The sequence below is a fragment of the Drosophila serrata genome, unplaced genomic scaffold (assembly GCF_035046125.1).
Source record: "Drosophila serrata isolate PLE 108 unplaced genomic scaffold, ASM3504612v1 contig_142, whole genome shotgun sequence".
Classification (NCBI taxonomy): Eukaryota; Metazoa; Arthropoda; class Insecta; order Diptera; family Drosophilidae; genus Drosophila; species Drosophila serrata.
In genome coordinates, this window is record NW_028257040.1 from 205,112 (window position 1) to 224,427 (window position 19,316).

At 47.1% G+C, this 19,316-nt stretch overlaps 1 protein-coding gene across 6 annotated transcripts in view; it reads left to right on the forward strand.

Moving 5' to 3' along the window:
• LOC147644590 (uncharacterized) overlaps positions 1-19,316 on the forward strand; it is a 223,398-nt gene that overhangs the window by 147,212 nt on the left and 56,870 nt on the right. For 3 of the 6 annotated variants that reach the window (XM_086826128.1, XM_086826126.1, XM_086826127.1), the window contains one exon: positions 1,812-2,888. The exons of the other annotated variants lie outside the window; for them this stretch is intronic. In XM_086826128.1, the coding sequence (XP_086682254.1) occupies positions 1,812-2,486 (675 nt within the window). In that variant the 3' untranslated portion in view covers positions 2,487-2,888. Of the gene's footprint in view, positions 1-1,811; positions 2,889-19,316 lie in introns of those variants that run through there. 6 annotated transcript variants of the gene reach the window in all.

The following is a 19,316-nucleotide window of genomic DNA, read 5'->3' on the forward strand; positions in this document are numbered from 1 at the left end:
TAACTGGTGCTGCATGCGTAGAGGAGCTACGGACAATCAAGTCTGAAGTGTCTCAGGTTCTTCAAACAGCAGGTTTTGAATTGACAAAGTGGTTTTCACACTCACCTGAGGTCACTGCATCTGAGAGCACAGTTATGTCGATACCTATCTCGGACTCAGAGTCAACTAAGGCGTTAGGAATATCTTGGTTGCCTAGCGAAGATGCCTTCAAATTTAAAATTGACGATTCTGTCATGGGTCTCCGAGCGACAAAACGGAACATTTTATCGGTGACATCCAAGCTTTTTGACCCTCTCGGCTTATTAAGTCCCATTGTAATAAAAGGAAAGATCCTATTGCAGGAACTGTGGCTTAAGAAGTTAGACTGGGATGAGTCAATTCCGCTGCATTTAGAAACTGCATGGAATATACTAAAAAACACCTTGTCTCAATTGGATAAGATAGCTATGCCTCGGTTTGTGCATACTGATCCGATGTCACCGGTGCAATTACATGCCTTTGCCGACGCATCCATGAGAGCCGATGGAGCTTGCGTCTACATTCGTTGCAAATCTGCTGAAGGTTACAAATTATCGTTGTTGACTTCAAAGTCGAAAGTAGCGACGCTCAAGACAAAAACGCTCCCAAGGCTTGAGTTATGTGCCGCTCACCTTCTCGCAGATCTCTGCCAGAGAATCAAACCGCTAATAAATGTCCCTATCGAGCGAATCGTTTACTGGTCGGATTCGGAAGTCACTCTCCATTGGATCCGATCTCATCCATCGTCGTTGTCGACATTCGTTTCGAACAGGGTTGCTGAGATTCAAGAATGGTCAGGACAGGCTACATGGCGGCATGTTCCAACGAAGCAGAACCCAGCAGATATAGTGTCTAGAGGTTGTGACGTCGACGAAATTGGACAGTCGATCTGGTTCACGGGGCCTCAATTTCTGAAGGACGAGGAGGAGAACTGGCCCAAAAATGTTCATTTCGAACCGGATGAGGAAGTCTTGCGGCAGGAATCAAGAAAGACTGTGGTCGGACTGACCGCTGCGGTGCAAACTTCCGATTTGCTAGACGTCATCGAGGGATTCTCGTCACACCTGAAACTGCTGAGAGTGTTCGCTTATATGTTCCGCTTTATAAGAAAATGTAAAGACAAGAGTATAGTTTTCGAAAAAACTCTGTCACCGACTGAATATACTGAAGCATTTAATAAGATCGTCGAAATAATTCAAAATCACGAGTATCAAGTAGAAATAGTAAAAATTTGTATAGGTTCCAAGGTCGGCCCAAGTCTTCAGCGATTGAACCCATTCATCCATGAAGACACCGGCACTTGGTGCAATTTTTCGTTGTTGCGAGTTGGGAGGCGACTAGCAAACGCTCCTATATCCAACGATGCCAAGTTTCCCTTGCTGTTGACGAAACGCTCCCAATTTGTGAAGAGCTACGTCCGGCATCTGCACCACACAAATTTTCATGTCGGTCCTCGAGCACTTGTGAGCATCCTACGACTGCGTATTTGGACCATCATCAGCTCAGGAAATCTGCAGTCAGACAGTTCGATCGTGTGTGCGCTGTTTTAAATACAAGCCCCGACTGATGACTCAAATTATGGGAAATCTTCCCGCAGAAAGACTCCGTGCTCTCCGCCCATTTGCAATATGGGGCGTTGATTTTTGTGGCCCTGTTTATACGATATTGAAAATACGAGGAAGGCCCCTATATAAGTCCTACATTGCCTTATTTGTTTGTTTTGCGTCCAAGGCGGTTCATTTAGAAATTGTTTCAGACCTAAGTACTGACTCTTTTTTATTGGCTTTTCAAAGGTTTATTGGTCGCCGAGGATGTCCCCAGACCGTGCATTGCGACAACGCGACGAACTTCGTCGGATCGAGTCGCCACTTCCAGGCTCTTCGCGAGAGGCTCGAGGAGCAGGCGGACGCGATTCGCGAATTCGCATCAAAAAGCGGATGCGAATTTGCGTTCACACCCCCTCGGGCTCCGCACATGGGCGGACTATGGGAGGCAGGTGTGAAAACTGCCAAGCACCTACTCCTACGAGCGGTGGGCGGCGCACTCCTCAACGCAGAAGAGCTGGGGACAGTCCTCGTCGGAATCGAGGCCATAATGAACTCGCGGCCCCTCGGAGCTCTCAGCCAGGACCCAAGCGACGGAGAGGCACTCACTCCAGGACACCTGCTGACAGGCGGGCCCCTCGTCGCAGCACCAGCACTGCGGACCCCGGACCAGGCGGGTCTCAGCTGCTTGCGGCGATGGCGTCTTGTCTCGTCAGCGAAGCAAATGTTTTGGCGGCGATGGTCCCGGTAGTATGTCCTGGGCCTCCAAATCCGAGGAAAGTGGCACCACGAGCAGGAAAACATCAAGGAGGGCCAGCTCGTCATCGTGGCAGAGGACAACCTGCCGCCTCAACAGTGGCTACTGGGGCGGATCGTCGCGACGCACGCAGGGGAGGACGGCATGGTCAGGGTCGTCGATCTTAGACGGAGCGATGGAGCCATCTTCCGGAGGGCGATTCACAAGCTGGCGCCGCTTCCAGGATGTTGAAGCCGTGGAGGCGTTCAACGGGGCCGGTGTTGGCTAATATGATCTTTTTTTTTTTAAGTCTAGTGTAGTTAGTTTAGGGCGACGGCGAGAGCGCAATAAAGCTCTCTCGCGCTCTTCGCGAATTCGCCTCGCCTTCGCCAACCTTAGCATAAGCTAGGCTAAGCTAAGAAATATAGAGGACTCGCATTTTTTGAATTCGAAGCGACGCATCAATTTTTCGTTCGTGCCAAGTCTTGCCACCACATCTCGGTTTTAGTTAATTTAATTTTTAATAAACTAATTAAAAAATTATTAAATATATATTAATTATGCCAAATAACAATAAAAATAACAATAAAATTCATTATTAAGTAAGTATTTACAATTATTTAATTCAATTGACTAAGAAATTATATATTATAACACATAAATTATAAAAATGAATTAAAATAAATGTAAATATATGAAATCGGTTCAATCGCAAAATCGGTTGTTTGAGGCACGACATGTTGCTGCTGGCTCTAGAGCGCTCTCTCGCTGGCTTTTGAACGAAATTCGAGAGAGTCTGAAGCCAGTTCAAAAGCCAGCACGAAAAAATCGTGTTAAAAAAATCGTATGACGCTACTGATCTTCAACATTGTAATGTCTTTGGTTCTACCAGCAAGGTCCCAAGTAGTACGAGAAATACAACTTTCTCCAAATAAAGACAGTGTATTAATTCCAAAGCAAAAGATTCAAAATGCATTTATGTTTCAGACACCATCGGAACAACATAAAATGCACTCATTGTTTACTGAATAAAACCAGTAAAGACCAAGTAGTAAGTATACAAAATTTAAAGTTTGAGTCACTTTCTGTGAAAGTTCAAGCAAATCCCGAATAAAGAACGAAGGCTGTATTGTCTCGATTGAAGAAAAATATTCCACCTCAGTTTAAGATACAACTCACGGAGCTATGCACACTGTATAGCTATGTATTTGGTCTTGATAACGAACCAATAACAGCGAATAATTTTTACAAACAAAAACTGAGATTGGATTGGAGATTGAAATCCTCATAGTCAAAAAGACGAAATTCAAGAACAGGTACAGAAATAAATTGATGATAAAATAGTATAATAGACCACTTTTGTTAGTTCCAAAAAAGTCTCTTCCCGGATCTGATGAGAAATTGATTGACCATTGTCAAATTAATAAAAAAAACTGTTGTCGGCTAAGTTTGCTCTTCCTAAAATTTTTAATGTTTGCATTTAATGTCTGGATTCCATCAGATTGAATTCGAAGAGGGTTTAAGAGACGTTAAATCTATTTCGACCAGCATTTCAAACGTTTTATACGATTGCCATTCGGCTTGCAAATAGCGCATAACTCATTCCAAAGAATGATGACAATAGAGTTCTCCGGATTGGAGCCAATACAAGCTTTCCTTTATATGGAATATTTAATAGTCATTGGTTGCTTCGAAAAACATATGCTTAAAGACTTGATTGATGTTTTTGAGAAATGTAAAAATACACTACCTAAGATAACATTCTGAAAAGTGTTAATTTTTCATGCATGAAGTCACATTTTTTTGACACAAATGTACAGATAAGAGAATCTTACCAGATGACAAAAAATATGACGTCATCAAAAATTATATAATCCCGTAAGATATATACAGCGCTATGAGATTCATTGCAGTAGCAAATAATACAGAGAATTTATCCAAAATTTTGCCAAATACTCCCATCACATAACTAGATTATTTAAAAAGTAAACAACTAAATGTCAGAATGCCTTCGATCATCTTAATTCGGCATTGATGAATCCAAATATATTGTATACCCAATGAATTTTGCATTATAACCGATACGGGCAAGCAGGCTTGTGGAGCGATTTTGACTCAGAGCAAAAATGTACTCCAGCTGCCAGTCGCGTATGCATCAAAATCGTTTACCAAGGGTGAAAGCAATTAAAGCAATAACATATTTTATTTCAAAAGGCTTGAGATGGAAGCCGGTATTAGTTAAATCAGCCAACTTAAAATGGCACCGATTGAAAATATCTTTGAACAAGTTTCAATAGATGATTTTAAATTAATGGGCAATAAAATACTAAATTCATTAAGAGTGGCGCTACTCAATCCGTTTGGAAAAATAAAAGAAACAGTAGCTATCCTGCCTACATTCCATGATGATTCAATACAAGGAGGTCCCACTGGCATTGCGAAAACCTTGGCCAAGGTAAAAAGATACTATTATTGGAAAAGTACAACTCGTGATATTACCAAATACATTCGAAAGTGTGAAAAATCAAAAGTGACAACAAATATAAAAACTCCTTTAACAATTACCGAAACACTACTTAATGCCTTCGATACGGTTATAGTGGACACAATAGGTTTTTTACCCAAGTCAGATAATGGAAACTTATATAAATATTTAGTTGCTGTTCCAATTCCCAATAAAAATCCAATTACTGTTGCTAAGGCGATATTTGAATCATTTTTTGTGAAGTACGGTTCAATGAAGACGTTCATTACGAAGAGAACAGAATATAAAATTCAATTACTTGTGCAAATACTTGAAAATAAGCAATTTACCATCCACAGGACACCACTACCAGACATCACCACCAGAACAATTGAAAAGAGTCATAGAACCTTAAACAAATCTATATATATATAAAAATGCTCTGTTCGTGTCTACTTCCTTCATAGACTTGAAAAGTTCTGAACCGTTTAAGCCCAAATTTTTACACAACATGCGTTGAGGTTCCAGCTCGGTTATTGTCTACTTTTGATGTTGATAGCTTATCTGCATTTGCGAATATATCAGTTTTTTCGCGTTTCCCCGTGCCCCTACTGCTGCGCCCTCTACAGGCAGCTTGCTGAATCAAAGCATTTCCTGTCAAACATTCAAAACATATTGAAAGAAGAAATTGGAGATAAAAATTTTATTTTTTTGTTCAGGTTCAGTAAGAAACGAAGTCATGCCACCCAAGAAGTCGAGTTTGGGTCGTCGTACTCGCAATACAGAAGCAAAAAGACGTAAGATTAAGAATATGACTAATGAAGAACGGGTCTCCATCCGAGAGACTGAGGGGCTGAAAGCAATGCAGATGCACAACGAGGAATCAGCAGAAGGACGAGCAGATAGGCTTTAGAGAAAACGATTAAGAGTTAGGCAGTCGCGTTCTGCAGCAATCGATTTGATTCATTCTCAAAATAATGAACGCGACAGGGCAAGGGTAGCTGAAGCGCGTTTACAGCTTACAGCAGATCAAAACCTGCAATAAAATCGTCTTGCATTCAGATATAATCCAACTGTTGATTACAGCTCGAATCGCAATGTCGTTATTGGCCGGATGCATCAGGTCTGCACATACTGTCAGGCTCTCAAATTCAAAAACGAACCAAAAGAATTCTGTTGCGCTTCCGGGAAAGTGGAATTTCCTCAACTTTCCACCAGAGCCTCTGCACTCTCTATTCGCTGGATCTACTGCTGAATCGAAGCATTTCCTGTCGAACATTAGGAAATACAACTCTTGCTTTTAAATGACGTCATTTGGTGCGGAAATTATAACTGCGCAATTCATGCCAACTTTTAAAATCAATCTATCATAAAGTCGGTTCCCTGCTTCCGTTCCCAGACAGCGAACACAAATTTCTTCAAAAGTACTTCATTGGTGATGATGGAGATGAAGTAGATGCATGTTATGGAATCAATAAATCGCTGAAGAGGCCCATTATTTCGCAGCTACAGAAGCTTTTACACGAAAGGAACAATTTGGTGCGTTTGTTCAAAACAGCAATCGATATGATGCCTTCGGATACCCATAAAATTGTCATTCATGCAGACAAAACGCCTGCTGGAGAACATATCAGGAGATATAATGCTCCAACTATAGACGAAGTGGCAATTGTCATGGTCGGGGATCAGTTTCAACCTCGAAATATTGTTCCCCATCGACGAAACGATCGATTGGTAAACGTCGCAGAAACTCACCGTTGTTGCGATGCTTTGCAGTATCCACTAATCTTCTGGGATGGTGCCGATGGATACCATTTCAATGTGAAGATGGTAGATCCAGTCAATGGTGTAGAAACAAATGAAAAGTGCAGCGCGATGAACTTTTACTCATACAGGTTAATAGTTCGGATGACCGATTGCAATCATATATTGAAATGTCGTCAGTTGCTTCATCAGTACATTGTCGATATGTATGCAAAAATTTAAACAGAACGTTTGCTGATCCTCCGACTGAATCAGACGAAACTTCGGTCAGAGGAATATATCCACTTGCGGGATGCTGTGATGAATGACCGTAATACAACCAACGTTGGAAAGCTCACGATTTTGCCATCCTCATACATAGGTAGTCCACGCCACATGCAGGAATATGCTCAAGATGTCATGGCATATGTTCGTTGCTACGGCAGTCCAGATTTATTTATCACCTTCACATGCAATCCAGCTCGGGACGAGATAGTACAGCTGTTATTTCCTGGACAATCGTATAGGGATAGGCTTGACATCACGGCCCGTGTTTTCAGACAAAAGTTCAAGTCACTGATGGATTTCATTGTGAAACATGGAGTTTTTGGATCTGTGCGGTGCTGGATGTATTCAGTAGAATGGCAGAAGAGAGGATTGCCGCATGCACAAAGTATTTTTAATGGGGGAATTAGAACTTAAAGTAAATAATGCCCAAATTTTTACACAACATGCGTTGAGCTTCCAGCTCGGTTATTGTCTAATTTGGATGTTGGTAGCTTATCTGTTTTTGCGAATATATCAGTTTTTTCGCGTTTGCCCGTGCCCCTACTGCTGCGCCCTCTACAGGCAGCCAGCTGAATCAAAGCATTTCCTGTCAAACATTCAAAACATATTGAAAGAAGAAATTGGAGATAAAAATTTTATTTTTTTGTTCAGGTTCAGTAAGAAACGAAGTCATGCCACCCAAGAAGTCGAGTTTGGGTCGTCGTACTCGCAATACAGAAGCAAAAAGACGTAAGATTACGACTATGACTGACGAAGAGCGGGCCTCCATCCGAGAGACTGAGCGGCTGAGAGCAATGCAGATGGACAACGCGGAATCAGCAGAAAGACGAGCAGATAGGCTTAAGAGAAAACGATTGAGAGTTAGGCAGTCGCGTTCTGCAGCAATCGATTTGATTCACTCTCAAAATAATGAACGCGACAGGGAAAGGGTAGCTTAAGCTTGAATGCTCCAGGAGGAACGGGGAAAACATTCCTCATTACATTGATTCAGGCTACGGTTCGAGCTAACAAGGACATAGCTTTAGCTCTTGCTTCATCTGGAATCGCTGCAACATTGTATTCTGGTGGGAGGACTGCTCATTCAGCGCTGAAGTTGCCGTTGAACATGCAAATCATCGAGACTCCTACGTGCAACATTTCCGGAGCATCTGGCATGGGAAAAGTATTGCAAAGATGTAAACTCATTGTTTGGGATGAATGCACGATGGCACACAAAAAATCGCTAGAGGCTCTCGATCGATTATTGCGGGATTTGCGTGGAGCTGTTCAACCATTTGGGAATGTGTTAATATTGCTCGCAGGGGATTTCAGGCAAAGGGTCCCTGTGATTTCCCGATCATCACCAGCTGACGAGATAAATGCTTGCCTGAAATATTCTATATTGTGGCATAATGTACGTATATTACAGTTGAAGACGAATATGTGTGTCCAGTTACAGAACGATGACTCAGCCGACGTATTCTCACGACAGCTACTGGACATAGGGAACGGAAAGCTGCCAGTCAATGAGACGTCGAGAAAAATAGTATTGCCCGAGAATTTCTGTAATTTAGTTACATCAAAGGAAGGACTTATCCAAAAAGTATTCCCCGACATCCGAATAAATTATAGGAATCACGATTGGCTCTGTGGACGTGCGATTCTCACTGCCAAGAACAAAGATGTCTACCAGCTCAATCATGTTATCCAATCCAGCATAGAAACTGACGATATTACATATAAGTCGATAGATACCGTTGTGGAAGCAGAGGAACAATTAATTACCCTACGGAATTTCTAAACTCACTTGATCTGCCTGGAATGCCACCACACATATTGAAATTAAAAATAGGAATGCCGATTATCATGCTCCGGAATGTAAATCAGCCGAAACTCTGCAACGGTACGCGACTCGCAGTCAAAAAATTGATGAACAATGTAGTAGAAGCAACGATCATAACAGGTCCTTTCAAAGGTGAAGATGTCTTCATTCCTAGGATTCCTCTGATCCCGACTGAAAAACCGTTTCAGTTCAAGAGATTGCAGTTTCCCATTCGTTTGGCGTTCGCAATGACCATTAATAAAGCTCAAGGTCAATCTCTGGAGTTGTGTGGTCTAGATTTGGATGCAGATTGTTTTTCACACGGATAATTATATGTTGCGTGTTCCCGTGTCGGAAAACCAGATAGTCTTTATATTTACGCAGAGAATAGAGAAACTAAGAATATTGTATACCCACAAGTATTACAGAATTAAATGAATTTGAAAATTATTCTTTTTTGTTTGACTTATTTCTTATGCGTGCAACCACAATATGTCACAGAGAAACGTGGCAGGGTACAGCTAGTATATACATATATAAATATATATATATAAATACGTTCATACATAACGGTTTACAAAGCTGATTGGGACGTGTGGCTCCAATACTGCGTATACTGTTTCAACACAACTCCCTCTGTTTCACATAATTATTGTCCGTATAAGTTAGTATTTGGACTGACTAGTAGTCTATCAAATTACTTTTATAACATAAAAAATATATAATATATATAATATAGAGGATTACTCTCGGGAAAGCAAGTATAGATAAGAAGTAGCATATAAAAGAACGCCCAATGTACATAAGCATAAAAATAAAGAGTTATATGATTTATAACTTAAAGACATCATTTAATCCATTGGAGATAAAGTCGTACTAAAAATTAAGTATGTCATAAATTAGAATTTCAATACACAGGGTCCTATAGAATAGAAAAAATAGAAAGTAAGGATAATATACTTATTTCAGGAAATAAAAATAAAAAACCGATAGTTCATAAGGATAGGCTACAAAATTTTTATTATTAATACAATACAAAATAATAAAATAACTTCTCTCAGTTACATATAGGAATAAACAGACCAGGAATACTTTTTCGCGAATATAAACAAAACCAAGTCAAGTGAGCGTGATATATGGCCGCCCACTTGTAAGCAATGCCAAGTCAGCGTTTCCGCGCTGACCGCTTATAGCTCTCACACATAAAAATGCATACGCTGCATACGGCAAATCCTTTATAGAGCTGGCGGCCGAAGAACCTGAGGAGCCCAGGGAGTCATACGCTCGGGAGAGTGTCTGCGCCAAGTGCTTCTCAGACCGCGCCTGGTGGCAAGCCTGGCATAAGCAAGGCCCAACAAACGGCTGCCGCAGGGAGGAAGGACCGGGCAATCCATACGGAGCCGTGACGAAGAGTCAGACAGCCGACAGACCCGGGTGCTAGTTGTGAAGTCCCAAGGCGGACGCGAGCCCCACAAACCCAGGCTACAGCCCCTGCAGCATCAGCGAGGGGTATTCGGAATGTCCAACGAGCTCCCCAAGCAAAGTCTCGCGCAACAGAGCACGGGACAGGGAACGCGGAAAAAGCTACGACGAGATCCTGGAGCTGGTCACTGGAAGGGAGGACAGCAAGCTGACCGACCTCGGAGGGTCAGTCAGCAAGGTGCGTAGGACGGCCAGGGGCAACTTGCTTCTGGAGGTAGCCAGAGGGAGTACGAGAGTGCCGAGTCCATGAGGGACAGCATCTCTCAGCACCTTGGCGAAGCGGCCGAAGTGAGAGCACTGACGGAAGAGTCACGCGATCACGACAGAGAGCGAGATCCGCACAGCCTTCTTAGACCAATACCAGCTGAGTGAAGGTGCAGTGAGGATCCGAAGCTTCCGCCCCGGGTATAGGGAAACCAAAACGGCGGTTCTCAGCCTTCCTAGCTCTTTGGCGTCGGAGGTCAGGCAGCGTGGCGAGGTCCGCATAGGATGGACCCGATGTAGAGTCCGAGAACGCGAGGGCCCCCCTCGCTGCTTTAGATGCCTGGGACTTGGGCACATCGCCATCAGGTGTAAGAGCCTGGTGGTCAAAAGCGGTTGCTGCATCAAGTGTGGCGAAGCAGGCCACAAGGCTGCTCTCTGCACTTCCGGCAGAGGAGTCGGCCCTGGAGAGGCTAACCACCAGCCGGGCAGAAAAAGGATTCCGGGCACAAATGGCGGGCTCGTCCATTCAAGACCCAAATGCAGCTGATCCGGCTCAACCTAAACCACTGTAGGGCTGCGCAGGACCTGCTCACGCAGACCTTGTGCGAGGTCGGGGCGGATGAGGCCATAATCAGCGAGCCGTACAGGGTTAGAGAGGGAGGAGAGTGGGCCAAAGGACCGCTCTGGCAAGGCGGCCTTGTGGCTCTGTGGCGACGGCCTGCGGCGAATGTCCAACATTCTGGCGGAAGTTGGCGGCTTCCAAATCTATAGCTGCTATCTGGCGCCTAGCCTCCCGCTGGAGACATTCAGCAGGATTCTTGAGGACCTCAGCAGTGACCTACGTGGAAGGGCCAACGTCATAGTCGGAGGCGACTTCAATGCTTGGGCCCAGGAGTAGGGATCGGTCATGACCAACGCCAGAGGACGAGTGGTGCTGGAGGCTTTGGCCGCGACTGTCGTCGTCCTCCTAAATAACGGGGGCTGGCACACTTTTGTCAGAACAGGAGCCGCCTCTATTATCGACCTCACATTCACGAGCAGAGCAACCTCTCACTCTGCCAAATGGGAGGTTAGTGATGTCTACACCAGGAGAGACTACGAGGCGATCCAGTGCTCTGTCGGAGTACCTGAGGAAGGTACCCGCTCGGCACTGCGGCCCACAAAAGCATACCGGCCGGACACGCTATACATCCGGACTTTCACAAATGCGTTGGAAGGCATGGTATCAGGTGAGCCGGGTGGAGCCGAAGAGACAGCAAATCATGTGGCATCAGCGCTGGAGCATGCCTGCGACCAGAGCATGCGGCAGAGTGGGTCGTTTCGGGGAAGTCGCAGGCCAGTATCCTGGTGGAGCGACGAGATCGCCGATCTGAGATCCACCTGCTATCGAGCCCGCAGGCAGCTGACTCGTGCGTGCGGCTTAACGCGAGCTCTTAAGTGTAGCGAGGCCTTTAAAATTGCGAGGAAGGCCCTCAAGGTGGCCATAAGAGGCGCAAAGAGGGACCGCTTCTGCAGCTCTGCGACGGGGCGGAGGACGACACCTTGGGCGGAGCGTACCGGATGGAGGTCAAGGGCCTGAGAGCTGGCAGCACAGCTCCTTCGGACCCCGAGGAGCTGGATGGCATCGTGCGAGCGCTGTTCCCGAGAGGAGCTCCGGTGACCGTGGAGCCGAGCGTGGACCGCCACTCCAATGTCGCGAGGAGGTGATCCGGTTGGGAAGGAGCGTGCGCTACAAGAAGGCGCCTGGCCCGGATGCCATACCCAAAAGGGCTCTATAATTATCTATCGCGCTGCACCCGAGGGAGTTCGCCACAATGTACTCCAAGTGCCTGGAGGAGGGAATCTTTCCGGAGGGAAACTTTCCGATGGAAAAAGCAGAAGCTACTGCTGATCTCCAAGCCGGGCAAGCCGCCGGGGGAGCCATCCTCCTTTAGGCCGATCTGGCAAGGTATACGAGAAGATCGTGGCAGCCAGACTGGCTGCTGCCATCGAGGAGTCCGGAAGTCTTTCGCCGAGCCAGTTCGGTTTCCGGAGAGGGAGGTCCACGTTCGATGCCATAAGAAACGCCTTCAACACCGCGCACTGGAACCGAACATTGGAGTCCTTCGTCGCCCTGAATATCCCAGGGTACTTACTAAAAGTAGTAAAGAGCTACTTTAGTGAGAGAGTGCTCTCAGTGGCGTCAGCTATGGGTTCCAGAGCATACGAAGTCTCAGCAGGAGTCCCCCAAGGCTCTGTTTTGAGACCCCTGCTCTGGAACACCATGTACGACGGGGTTCTGCGACTCCCTATGCCCAGTGGCACTACTGTTGCCGGGTTCGCCGACGACGTGGCAGTGGTCGCAACCGCTAAGGAGCGCACCGATGCGGAGGATTTGGCGAACGATGCGATCGTTGCACTTAAGTACTCGCGAGAAGTCGCGCGCACGAGTCAGATGCCTTCCGGCTCGAAGGCAGGCGGCGATCTCGTCGCTCCACCAAAATACAGGCCAGTGCTTCCTCCAAACGACCGTCGCCGTCTCATTGCCTCCACCCGGCTCTCCTGCTGCCATGTCTTCCAGTGCATTTGTTAAAGCCCGGGTGCACAGCCTGTCCAGCTGGTATGCTTTTGTGGGCCGCAGTAAAGAGCAGGTATCTCCCTCTGGTACTCCAACAGAGCACAGGATCGCCTCGTGGTCGCTCCCAGTGTAGGCGTCTCTAACCTCCCATTTGGCATTGTGGGAAATTGACGCAACCGCTTTTGTTCACCAGCCGCTCACATCTAATGGCGATGTGTTCAAGTTCCAGGCATCTGAAGCAGCGAGGAGGGCCCTCGCGTTCCGGCACTCTGCATCTGGTTATCCTATGCGGACTTCGCCTCGCCGCTTTACTTCCTTCGCCATTGAGCTTGGCAGGCTGGCGACCTCTGTTTTTTCCCCAAACCCGGGGCGGAGGCTTTGGATACTCACGGCATCTTCGCTCAGCTGAAATGGCTCCAAGAAGGCTGAGCGTATCTCGCTCTCCGTCGGGATCGCGACATGGTTGCGAATTTTGAATACGCTGGCTTTCGACTCCTCCGTCAGTGCTCGCACTTCCGCCGCATCTCTAAGGACCAGAGAGATGCTGTCCCTCATAATTTCGGTGTTCTCTGAGCTTCCTCTGGCTACCTCTAGGAGCAAGTTACCCCTGGCCGTCCGACGCACCTTGTTGGCTGCCCCTCCAGGATCGATCAGCTTGCTGTCCTCCTTTCTTGTGGCCAGCGCCAGGATCTCGCTATAATTCTTAACCGGTGCCTTCGCGATCACCGCATCGCGGCGAGCTCTGCGGGTCTGCCTCTTCCTTCTGACCACGGTGCTCCACGAGTCCCCGCTATTCGCTGGCTCGGGATCAGGTGGTCTTGTTGGTCCTGCCGAGCTTCCTTTCTCTCCAGAGGCGTTGCTTGGGGAGTTCGTAGGACCTTTCGGGTACACCTCTTCGGCTCTGCGGAGGCTGAAGCCCGGGTTGGTGTCTGTCTATTTCGGTGTGTACGGCACCGTGTGCTGGAGTTTCAAGCTCATAGACTTTCAGAAGTTCTTAAAAGCGGCCTGTGAACTGCGAGCCGTTGTCGCATACGAATGCGCTCGGAACTCCAAACCTGATGGGAGCCTTGCGTTGAGGAACTTGCATTTACTTAGGGCCTCCAGAAAAACCAAGAGCTTGGTGTTTTCCTGCTTCGAGTCGGGCGACTTCGCGAAATAAACACGACCAGCAATAGCGCTAGACTACTCGATTACTTCTTTTCCGGATTCCAAAGTGTCCGGCGTTGGGGTTATCGTGGCACTCCTCGATGACTCGGTGGCCATAGTCGGTGCCGACACACAGCTTCCAAGGCGTGCACTTCATTTGTACGGAGTTTAGTATTCTGGGAACCTTCTGGAGCATCCTGCGATATTGCACTTGACTCCTTGTACCTGTGCTTGCTGCGCCATGGGCAGTGGCTGCCGAGAAAGGGAGTCAGCCACAAAATTCTGGCCCCCCTTCTGGTAGTGGACGTCATATTGATACTGCTGCAACTCGAGCGCCCAACGGGCAATCCTGCCCGTTCAACGTTCCGTGTGAACGTTGAAGCGGTGTCCCTCGATGTAACACCGCTTTTTCCGGATTGCCCAGACGATAGCGAGGTACTCCCTTTCTGCGACCGAATAGTTCCTCTCTTTCGCGTTCGATGATGCTCTGCGTCAATACGGCTCCTATGCCGAACTCGCTTGCATCCGGCTGAAGCACGAACTTTTCCTCAAAGTCCGGGCATGCCAGGACTGTCTCACTCCCACTTCTGACCTTTCTCCAGCAGCGATGTCATGGGCTAAGCGAAGTTGGGGACAAAATGGCTATACTACGATGCGATACCCAGACATCTCCAAAGTTCCTTAAGACAGGTTGGTGGCCTGAGCTCGCGGATTCCGGCCACCTTGTCCAGATCCGCTTGGATTCCAGCCTCGCTGACGATATGTCCCATGTAGACAATGTGGCTCAGAAGGAAGTGACATTTTCCCCTGTCCTCGGCCAGGAACGGTAACTATATATATACATCTATAAGTAACTTAACTTAACGTCAGTAAAATTTGAAAGATAAAAGCATCCATTGCAAAATAAGTTTAAGGGATAGTCTGAATATAGTTAAAGCCATGTGAACTATCTTTGTACTCTTCGGTACTCATAAAAAAATTGTCTGCGATCAAGGCGCTGAACTTGCAGGAAATATATTTAATGACTTCCAACAATCATCTAGCGATTCACCAGTTAAAAGGTTACATCCTCCTTTACAGAAACATATCATTACAATAAACAATTGAAAAAAGGAGAAAAAACTGGATTTCTGATCATAATGATATTCTTACCGAACCGTTTCTTACATAAAATAACGCTAACCGTCCTACCACTAAAAATATATATGATATTTTTTACGGTAGACCACATTTATTTAACAAAAAGACGACCTTCAACAACGAACTTGAATAAAAAAAAAAATTAAGTAACGGCAGCCAGATCCGGAAAGGCTAGATAATTATAATTAATTATAATTATAATTATTATGTAATAATTAGAAAATAAAAAAAAGTAAATATCTTATATATAAATTGTCATATTATATAAGCTTAATTCAGAAAAATAGATAATATAAATGTTACAAACAGTGTATTTATAGAAGAAGAGATGAACGCAACGAAAAATGTATTTATGTTACAATTCCATTCCGACCTCACTTAGCATTTAGAAGGGGAGGGATTCCCTTCTCTACCCTATTCGTACAGTTGATATGAGTCTTCGACAATCTCGAAGAGGCACGATCCGACTGAGTACAATCGTTATGAAAAAGACAAGAGAACTCAGAATCGCGAAGTGGCCATTCTTCGGTTTATTTCATTGTGAACATTGCGATTAAGCAGACGTTTGAAATAAAAGAAACCAAATATGGATACAAAACAACGGTGCATTTTTAAATTACTTCAATAATATATATCCCGGTCCGTCTAATCCTTCCCCACGACTAACCTCACTTACACCTCGGTCTCTCTACCTTCAAGTGTGCTATGTTGGTTCCGATCCACCTGTCCTGTTTGCTCCGCTTAATTCGATGCCGTTTCACAGCAATCTATAGTTTTGGCGGCCTTTTTTTATCTGCCCCATACCGTCGTATTCCATGCAGATCTCTGGGCTCAGTCATTGCTGTGTTTGTACGTGACTTTATGTTTCGAACATGTTGACTGTTTCTGCCAATTTAAGGAACTTGGGAAGTATTTTAGGTCACGATCTTCACGAAAATAACTTTATCTCGCTTCTGCAATTTATATATATCCGATTTAATTTTTCCTTCTACGTATAATCTGTATACCTCATCATCTCCTTAAGGTGTATTGCGCATGTCCTACCTAATTCTGCCTCTCCTAACTTTCGATGCGTGATTTACTCGCTTCTAATAGCCTCGAGATAAGAAAAACTCTAACAGCATTTCTGTTAGCTTTTCCCAAGTTTTTTTTTTTTTTTTTTTTTGCTCGGGGTGGAGCTCAAACATTCAATAGCAACGACTTCTAAAAGAAAAGCATTGTTTGCACTAATTGGTCGTGTTTGATACGATATGCTGTCGCCCAGTCTTCATCATCTTTCAACGTGAAGGAACCTATTCTTTTCTTGCGCTCTCGATTTGTGTTCTATATTGCATATCTACTGATTTTTAAATTCATTTTCTGTTCACGTCGCGTGTGCATTCTGCTTTTCTCCTTTGTGTACTTTATTGAGTCAGTTTCTTAATTTTCAATTGTGCTGCAAGTGCTTTTGCATATTTTGCATTCCCTTGTGTGAATTCTCAGTTTAGCCGTTTTTTAGGCCGTCGCGAAAGCTAACACTAAATACAATACAGCTAAAAACATACGTAAAAGTACATCAAGAAGTACAACCATAGCATTTCAATATTACCTGAGCCGACCATCGACCTCACATTCACGAGCAGAGCAACCTCTCACTCTGCCAAATGGGAGGTTAGTGATGTCTACACCGGGAGCGACCACGAGGCGATCCAGTGCTCTGTCGGAGTACCTGAGGAAGGTACCCGCTCGGCACTGCGGCCCGCAAAAGCATACCGGCCGGACACGCTGTACATCCGGACTTTCACAAATGCGTTGAAAGGCATGGTATCAGGTGAGCCGGGTGGAGCCGAAGAGACAGCAAATCATGTGGCATCAGCGCTGGAGCATGCCTGCGACCAGAGCATGCGGCAGAGTGGGTCGTTTCGGGGAAGTCGCAGGCCAGTATCCTGGTGGAGCGACGAGATCGCCGATCTGAGATCCACCTGCTATCGAGCCCGCAGGCAGCTGACTCGTGCGTGCGGCTTAACGCGAGCTCTTAAGTGTAGCGAGGCCTTTAAAATTGCGAGGAAGGCCCTCAAGGTGGCCATAAGAGGCGCAAAGAGGGACCGCTTCTGCAGCTCTGCGACGGGGCGGAGGACGACACCTTGGGCGGAGCGTACCGGATGGAGGTCAAGGGCCTGAGAGCTGGCAGCACAGCTCCTTCGGACCCCGAGGAGCTGGATGGCATCGTGCGAGCGCTGTTCCCGAGAGGAGCTCCGGTGACCGTGGAGCCGAGCGTGGACCGCCACCCCAATGTCGCGAGGAGGTGATCCGGTTGGGAAGGAGCATGCGCTACAAGAAGGCGCCTGGCCCGGATGCCATACCCAAAAGGGCTCTATAATTATCTATCGCGCTGCACCCGAGGGAGTTCGCCACAATGTACTCCAAGTGCCTGGAGGAGGGAATCTTTCCGGAGGGAACCTTTCCGGTGGAAAAAGCAGAAGCTACTGCTGATCTCCAAGCCGGGCAAGCCGCCGGGGGAGCCATCCTCCTTTAGGCCGATCTGGCAAGGTGTACGAGAAGATCGTGGCAGCCAGACTGGCTGCTGCCATCGAGGAGTCCGGAAGTCTTTCGCCGAGCCAGTTCGGTTTCCGGAGAGGGAGGTCCACGTTCGATGCCATTGAGATGGACATATCCAGTTCGGCCATCGCGGGCAAGAGGTAGAAAGGCGGCTCCAAGAGTTACTGTTTTGTGGTAACGCTGGACATAAGAAACGCCTTCAACACCGCGCACTGGAACCGAACATTGGAGTCCTTCGTCGCCCTGAACATCCCAGGGTACTTACTAAAAGTAGTAAAGAGCTACTTTAGTGAGAGAGTGCTCTCAGTGGCGTCAGCTATGGGTTCCAGAGCATACGAAGTCTCAGCAGGAGTCCCCCAAGGCTCTGTTTTGAGACCCCTGCTCTGGAACACCATGTACGACGGGGTTCTGCGACTCCCTATGCCCAGTGGCACTACTGTTGCCGGGTTCGCCGACGACGTGGCAGTGGTCGCAACCGCTAAGGAGCGCACCGATGCGGAGGATTTGGCGAACGATGCGATCGTTGCACTTAAGTACTCGCGAGAAGTCGCGCGCACGAGTCAGATGCCTTCCGGCTCGAAGGCAGGCGGCGATCTCGTCGCTCCACCAAAATACAGGCCAGTGCTTCCTCCAAACGACCGTCGCCGTCTCATTGCCTCCACCCGGCTCTCCTGCTGCCATGTCTTCCAGTGCATTTGTTAAAGCCCGGGTGCACAGCCTGTCCAGCTGGTATGCTTTTGTGGGCCGCAGTAAAGAGCAGGTATCTCCCTCTGGTACTCCAACAGAGCACAGGATCGCCTCGTGGTCGCTCCCAGTGTAGGCGTCTCTAACCTCCCATTTGGCATTGTGGGAAATTGACGCAACCGCTTTTGTTCACCAGCCGCTCACATCTAATGGCGATGTGTTCAAGTTCCAGGCATCTGAAGCAGCGAGGAGGGCCCTCGCGTTCCGGCACTCTGCATCTGGTTATCCTATGCGGACTTCGCCTCGCCGCTTTACTTCCTTCGCCATTGAGCTTGGCAGGCTGGCGACCTCTGTTTTTTCCCCAAACCCGGGGCGGAGGCTTTGGATACTCACGGCATCTTCGCTCAGCTGAAATGGCTCCAAGAAGGCTGAGCGTATCTCGCTCTCCGTCGGGATCGCGACATGGTTGCGAATTTTGAATACGCTGGCTTTCGACTCCTCCGTCAGTGCTCGCACTTCCGCCGCATCTCTAAGGACCAGAGAGATGCTGTCCCTCATAATTTCGGTGTTCTCTGAGCTTCCTCTGGCTACCTCTAGGAGCAAGTTACCCCTGGCCGTCCGACGCACCTTGTTGGCTGCCCCTCCAGGATCGATCAGCTTGCTGTCCTCCTTTCTTGTGGCCAGCGCCAGGATCTCGCTATAATTCTTAACCGGTGCCTTCGCGATCACCGCATCGCGGCGAGCTCTGCGGGTCTGCCTCTTCCTTCTGACCACGGTGCTCCACGAGTCCCCGCTATTCGCTGGCTCGGGATCAGGTGGTCTTGTTGGTCCTGCCGAGCTTCCTTTCTCTCCAGAGGCGTTGCTTGGGGAGTTCGTAGGACCTTTCGGGTACACCTCTTCGGCGCTGCGGAGGCTGAAGCCCGGGTTGGTGTCTGTCTATTTCGGTGTGTACGGCACCGTGTGCTGGAGTT